The sequence below is a fragment of the Rhinopithecus roxellana genome, chromosome 3 (genome assembly GCF_007565055.1).
Source record: "Rhinopithecus roxellana isolate Shanxi Qingling chromosome 3, ASM756505v1, whole genome shotgun sequence".
Taxonomy (NCBI): Eukaryota; Metazoa; Chordata; class Mammalia; order Primates; family Cercopithecidae; genus Rhinopithecus; species Rhinopithecus roxellana.
The window spans coordinates 6,544,039-6,551,334 of record NC_044551.1 but is presented as its reverse complement, the minus strand read 5'-3'; the positions used below and the strand labels follow the sequence as shown (position 1 = coordinate 6,551,334).

The following is a 7,296-nucleotide window of genomic DNA, read 5'->3' as shown; positions in this document are numbered from 1 at the left end:
AAGAGCTACTAGCATGTCCCAGAAGTAATGGGCCTCAAAACATACCTGAGGAAATTCCTATTTATACATTTAAAAGAACATTAACATTTTCCAAACCCAAATTGGGACACTGATTTCACCTGTATGGCTATAACTTGGGAGCATTGGTACATAATATTAATATTTGAAGAGAGGACTGGTCTAGCAACACAAGTAAATAATAATAATAAAAGCCCAAGACCTATGTGTTACCACATTTAAAATATTTCTTTTTTGAAAAATTTAAAGTACAAGTGAAGTGACTTTTATTGATATTAAAATGGGAACTGCAAATATGGCCCAAATAAAAAACCACGTAGGCTTTACATATTATTTTCTGACACAGTTAAAAAATTATTACTTGACAAAGATGAAGGGCCAGACTTCCTTATTCAAAGACTCACGCCATTTATCTTAATTCTGCTGCATCTGATACTAACTTCCTCTAGAGTCAGGAAACTTTGCAAGTGTTAAATAACCTGAAAGGAGGGAAAGAAGGAAGTAACCTACCAAAGTGAAAAAGAGGAACAAGTTCTAACCCAATGCAGGTTTAAAACTTAACCAAAAGAACAAAAGAGAGAGTTTGACACACCAATCTTGAGGTAAGTAAGAACTTGATTTAAGGTATTTGGGTGATTAAAAACTACAAGAAACAAGTTTGTCTTTAATTAATCAATGATTGTTATCTTATTACAGTTTTTAGAAAAAAATGCCTTACGGAGCTATAAGGGGGAAACCCAATTTACAAACTGAGAGTGATGTTGATGTTCCTTTACAATATGATTATGCTTTGCTGTTACTTTGTTTCCAAACAGAAGGGCATCATCTTACTTGAAAATTCCTGAAGTTTCTCAGCAATTTGCGATTTTAAGAACAATGTCAAATTATTAGGTAACCTGTTGGAACTGCTTTCCAAAATGAAAACAGAGTCTTCTTTCAAACTGGGCAAAGTGAACATTATTTAAATGTTAAACTATATTTGAAGGATTATTGCTTAAAATGTGTTTTTCATTATAGTAGGTCTTTGTTCATGTCTCACAGGTTTTTTTCCTGTAATGTTATTTCAAAGAAAATGATGCATTTTTTTTTCTGTAAAATGTCTTCTTGTCTTTATCTTGGTAAATATCTCTTAGACAAACAATTTTAATATTTTGGATGTACCCAAATGTCTACTCTACATAGAATAACATAGATGGTAAAAATACCTTTTCTTCTTAAAAATTAAAAGGGCAATTTATTGCCTTATCCTCAGCTGCAGAAGTGACAATAGTTAGCCTTCCTCAACCCTCACCGTGACTTCTGTTGCAGGCCTAGTATCTTTCAAAAAGTTGATTAATTTCAATCAATATTTAAAGTTTATTTTGTAAATTTACTTCAAACACTCTGGCAACTAATTTCTTTTTTTTTTTTTTTTTTTGAGACAGTGTCTCGCTCTGTCGCCCAGGCTGGACTGCAGTGGCACAATCTCTGCTCACTGCAGGCTCTGCCTCCCAGGTTCATGCCATTCTCCTGCCTCAGCCTCCTGAGTAGCTGGGACTACAGGCGCCCGCCACCACGCCCGGCTAAATTTTTGTATTTTGTTTTTGGTAGAGACGGGGTTTCACCGTGTTAGCCAGGATGGTCTCAATCTCCTGACCTCGTGATCCACCTGCCTTGGCCTCCCAAAGTGCTGGGATTACAGGCGTGAGCCACAGCGCCCAGCCACTAATTTCTTAAATCGGTAACCATATATACCATAAAATATCTTGCAGATAATTGGCCCTCATCTGTTTCAAACAGAAAATGAGGTCCTAATGATTAAAATCATTTGGCTAAACTTTTGTCCTTGAACACAAGCGCGGCTGGCCTTATAAAGGAGAGATCCTACAGATTATAAATCTTGTGTGGCGGACCATACAGTTCTCAACCTCAATATTACTCCCCAAAATTCCAAGGAGATTAAAACGTTTCTGCATCTGGGGTGCTTGTCCCTGTATTTTTATCAAAAAAAAATTTATAAATTAGCTGCACATCTTATTTAATTTTATTATGTGAAATGTCAAGTTAAATATGTGCATATTAATATATTCTAACCTTAGACAAATTTATGAACGTTCATTACCATTAAACTTTTCGTGAATACTCACTGAAAGCAGAGCACCATTTTGTGAATTTCTACTTTTCTTCTTCATTGTTACTATTATTATCATCCCATAAGGAGATTACTTCCTTCATTAACGAACGTTTAATAGATTAGTCATTCTATGTCTAATGCTGGTGTTGGTAATACAAAGGTAAATAATATATAATTTCCAACCTTCAAAAACCTCAGAGCTAATCAAGCTATACAAATTTAGTGACTGATGCACTTAGCACGTTACAGATATTTGGATAAATAATATTTTGGGGAAATTTTTACCTGAGTTCTCATTCAGTAACATTTTGGTTGTAAGGAAGTTACTTAACTTCTTTAAGCCTCTCTTATCTATAATATTATGATATAAATAGTACCTACTGCATACAGCAGCTATAGGATTAAATGAGATAATCCCTGTAACAGTGTTTAAAAGCTGAAGCTCTTAACTAAACATTATTGATGATAACATTCCATAAATGATAATAATCATTTCACAGGCCCTGTTGGATCTATGTCTACATCCAGACTGAAAATATACAGTAATAATGTTTTGTTCATAAAATCACAATGGAACATGCAGCCCAGTTGAACACTTCGCCTTCTTATCTCCTTGCCATTTTAAAGCATCAACAGAAAACAATGTAAAATCATCTTAGATGGAAGTTATTTTCTGAAAGCTATGAGAAAACCTGTGATACAAAGGCTTTTGAAAATACATTGGTTTACTTTAAAGGTCTCATTTCATGTTTTAAGCATAAACTGCACCCTTGAGTTTTAAACTATCATCTTAAGCAATTAGATGCTGAAATTTGCAGTCATTTTTAAATGCATTCTTTCATTCAACAAATATTGATTGGATGCATTTTCTGTGCTAGGTGTTGTGCTGTTCTCTAGGAACATACAGATGAAATGACCTGAACTCTGCCCACCATTTAACCGAGTAAGAATACAATTCTCTCTCATTTAGGTTATGGCACTATAGTAGAGAATGGACTCATTAATGAGGGATTGCAGAGGAAGGAATGGTTAAGAAAAAGACAAGCCTCTACCTGCTCCAAAGAAGGATAGGCAGGGCTTCACAGAAGAGGTGACAGGTAATGAAGATGATTGCACTTGTCTGCACATGTCCCATTTCTTCTATTGTGCTCAGAACATTATCTTTCACTTGAAAATTGTTAACCTAATTGTCAAAAACTATGTGGAGATCTAAGTGATAAAACCACTCAGGCTTGGGCAGGGACAGGATTTTTCTAACTCTTTTTTCTTTCATCACAACAGGTAGTGTATTTTATATTAAAAGCAGAAGCTCACTATATGCTGGTGTTTAATGCATTGGTGAAAATCAGTAATTTTTCTATGTTAGATAATAAGTATGCAATTAACATATTTTTAATTTACAACAGGTTTCTGGATGGCAGATCATTCAATCTTCTTTTTTTTTTTTTTTGAGAGGGAGTCTCGCTCTGTTGCCCAGGCTGGAGTGCAGTGGCACGATCTTGTCTCACTGCAAACTCTGCCTCCCGGGTTCATGCCATTCTCCTGCCTCAGCCTCCCGAGTAGTTGGGATTACAGGCACCTGACACCATGCCTGGCTAATTTTTTGTATTTTTAGTAGAGATGGGGTTTCACCTTGTTAGCCAGGGTGGTCTCGATCTCCTGACCTCGTGATCCACCCGCCTTGGCCTCCCAAAGTGCTGGGATTACAAGCGTGAGCCACCACACATGACATTCAACCTTCTTTTTCTTGAGTTTTCTACTCTGCTGTCATCTTCCACTCATTTCTGCTTCATTTTGTGATTCATTAACAGAAAAGGAAGTGGAATGGAGTAAAATCCCCTTGATACAGTACAATTATACATTAATGGCTGTAATGTGAAGAGCATCACACACGAAGAGAGCCATCTTCCAAAAATAAGTTTATACACTCTCTCCTCTAACTGCATCAGGACTTTACCAGATAGCATTCTTTCAGCTCTGAAAAGGAAATGCCTAAAAGAGCTTCCAAACTCATTTTTTAATAATACTAGGCTACAAGGAATTACATTGTGAATTCATTAAGGGTAACACCAAATCACTAAACAGCACTGTTCGTACAGAAATGTTGAAAAGCTGTGGAAATAATTTAGTGGCCATTTCTGTAGGAATTTCGCTTCTTTTACTCTTAGTGGTTTGTGGAATTGGGTGTGTTTGGCACTGTAAACACCATGTTGCCACACGATTTACCTTACCGAGATTTTTGCAAAGGAGAAGCAGCAGGAGAAAAGTCTGTGCTAAAACATTCTTGGGACCCCGCATCATTGGCTTAGGGCATAAAATCTCAGTTGAAACCCAAGACCACAAATCTGCTGTCAAGGGAAATAACATACACAAAAACTATGAAAATGTGGAAGCAGGTCCTCCCAAAGTTAAAGGAAAAACAAATAAGGAACTATATGAAAACACACGGCAGTCCGATTTCGAGGAGGATATCTACGGAAATGAGACATCTTCTGACTATTATAACTTCCAGAAGCCTCGTCCTTCTGAAGTTCCTCAAGATGAAGATATATACATTCTTCCAGATTCATATTAGCTTTTCAAAATGCTGACTTTTGTTATTGGATGACAAATACTCACTGTAATTTTTCAACAGCAAAGACCTGGAATCGAACTAAATGTTTATCAACAGTAGATTGGATAAAGAAAATGTGGTAACACCATAGAATGCCATGCGGCCATAAAAAAGAACAAAACTAACATGGGAACAGAAAATCAAATACCACATATTCTCACTTAGAAGTGGGAGCTAAATAATAAGAACACATGGACAGAAAGAGAGGAACAACAGACACTGGGGCCTACTTGAGGGAGGACGGTGGAAAGAGGGAGGGGTTCGGGGGAAAAAAACTATCAGGTACTATGCTTAGTATACAGGTGATGAAATAATCTGTACACCAAACCGCCAAGTCACAAGTGTTCCTACATAACAAACCTGCACATGTACCCCTGAACATAAAATAAAAATTAAAATACTGAAAATAATTCACTGTGATTTTTATTGTACTGATGCCATTATTAATCAAGTTCTGATAAGTAGGTAGTCTCTGCTCTATCTCCACCTTTCTGAACCCTATGTGTATCACTGTGGATTAATTCTAGATATCTTCTCCACCCTCCTTGCCCCAGACTGAATCTGTATTATGTGATATTGAGTCTTCCTTCTAAATGTTACTTGTTATCTCTTTCCTTTATTTCTACCATTATCTTTATCTGGATCAGAATTATTGTCATAGGCTCCTAACTGGTCCTCCTGCTTCTAGTTTCAACCCACTCCATCAATTACCCATGGTACTGCCAGATTTATCTTCAGAAAATATTTCCAACAGCAGCATCATTTATTTTGCTTAAAGTGTTTTAATGCCCCCTCTTTGCAAAAGAAATAATACCCATAATTTGAACTCCAAAATTGATGGTTTTCCACAGTTGGTTCCAATTCCGTTTTCCAATGACTTCTCCTACTATCTCTCATTTCTTTGCTTTCAGCAGAATCATCTCGAAACCTGCCAAATTTATCCTTCCTTCACAGCTTTGCTTTTCTCCCTCCTTTCTCAAGCCTGCTTCAGATTATAAGTTCTTCTGCACATCTCCTGAATCACTCCAAACCTGCATTTACCTTTTTATTTTCTGATATAAGTTTTGATGCCTCTTCAACTCTTAGGACATTTAAACATATGAATGTTGCCACAGCATTTTATTACCTAGCTTCATATGAAAATGTCTTAAATTCCCACCTGAATGAAAAGAAACTGCCTCATATGATGTTCTAGGCATTTTTAGCCCAAATGCCTAGAACATCACATGAGGCACTAAATGTCTCATGTTTGGCCGGGCGCGGTGGCTCAAGCCTGTAATCCTAGCACTTTGGGAGGCCGAGACGGGTGGATCACAAGGTCAGGAGATCGAGACCATCCTGGCTAACACGGTGAAACCCCGTCTCTACTAAAAAATACAAAATCTAGCTGGGCGAGGGTGGCGGGCGCCTGTAGTCCCAGCTACTCCGGAGGCTGAGGCAGGAGAATGGCGTAAACCCGGGAGGCGGAGCTTGCAGTGAGCTGAGATCCGGCCACTGCACTCCAGCTTGGGCGACAGAGCGAGACTCCGTCTCAAAAAAAAAAAAAAAAAAAAAAAAAAAGTCTCATGTTTTACTGATGAAAATTGAATTGTACATTTTGCTGAGTAGTTTTGAGGAAAAAATCTAATAAATTCATCTATTATTCATCCATGCAACGAATATTTGTTGATTATCTTCTGTCTACTTGCTATTGTGCTGTGCACATGGGGGACATGGGTTGGTGGAGGGGTTACAATAATAAAAAGAGAGACATGGATCCTGAACACATATGGTCAGTAGAAAAGAAAAGATAGTAAACAAATGAATACAATGCTGGTCATGAAGCTATGATAGCTCATCTTTAAATTTACTCTTTTATTTGCTCCTCTGAATTGCTTAACCTGGGCTTCTGCAAACATTTCTTTTGCCAGTTGGATCCATTCTAGGCTCCACCAATAGGGGCACTAAGGAAGACTGAAAGGCAATAGGAAGCAACAGGGAATTGCTCCTGCCTATTCACTCTCTTGCCCCCACAGGAATTATTGCTATGTGGTTTACTCCAGCATCACTGGTTGTTTACAGCTTTCTAGTTTCTTCCATCACTCCCAGGACCAGCTTCTCTGCAACCTGTCAGAAGTGCCTGAACCAGCCAGGTGCACCCTCCCTTCGACTCTCACAGCCAGACCCTCCTCCAACTTCCTGAAGTGGTGCAGGAGACAAGTGACACCCTCAGAGTTCTGCGTCCCAGCCTGGCAGGGCTCCTCCTCTGAGGTCTGGTAACTCTCAACCAAGATTGTTAGAGTTACTATCTATGTGGTACCTGTGTCCCCTTTTTGTTTTTTCATCCTGCCAATGCCTGTTTAGCCAATTATCTATATTAAATTCTCTCTGTTAAAACAAATTGATATGATTTCCATTTCCCTAAGTGGATACATATCAAAATGGTAGAAGGTGCTGTATAAAAAATTCTTCCTGTTTTTGAAAGCAATGGGGTTGGGTAGGAAAGACTATTTTCATTTTAATAGGGTGGTCAAAGAGGCCTCACTGGAGACCACTTAAATGAGACTTGAAG

General features: G+C 37.9%; 1 protein-coding gene across 4 annotated transcripts; it reads left to right on the top strand.

Moving 5' to 3' along the window:
- The first annotated feature begins 514 nt into the window (after nucleotides 1–514).
- GAPT (GRB2 binding adaptor protein, transmembrane) lies at nucleotides 515–5,905 on the top strand. 4 transcript variants are annotated; one of them, XM_030927944.1, is made up of 3 exons: nucleotides 518–620; nucleotides 3,102–3,228; nucleotides 3,943–5,905. In XM_030927944.1, exon 3 carries the CDS (start codon nucleotides 4,233–4,235, stop codon nucleotides 4,704–4,706), a length of 474 nt encoding a protein of 157 aa, XP_030783804.1. In that variant the 5' UTR covers nucleotides 518–620; nucleotides 3,102–3,228; nucleotides 3,943–4,232; the 3' UTR covers nucleotides 4,707–5,905. The 4 variants fall into 4 exon arrangements, with proteins under 4 accessions (XP_010365119.1, XP_030783804.1, XP_030783805.1 ...); XM_030927945.1 differs by having other exon boundaries at nucleotides 520–620; nucleotides 3,010–3,228; XM_030927946.1 differs by lacking the exon at nucleotides 518–620 and adding an exon at nucleotides 2,131–2,775.
- Nucleotides 5,906–7,296: the final 1,391 nt, after the last annotated feature.

Coding starts and splice junctions, on each gene's coding strand:
- GAPT (XM_010366817.2), top strand. CDS start 4,233: ATGTTGAAAAGCTGTGGAAATAATTTAGTGGCCATTTCTGTAGGAATT.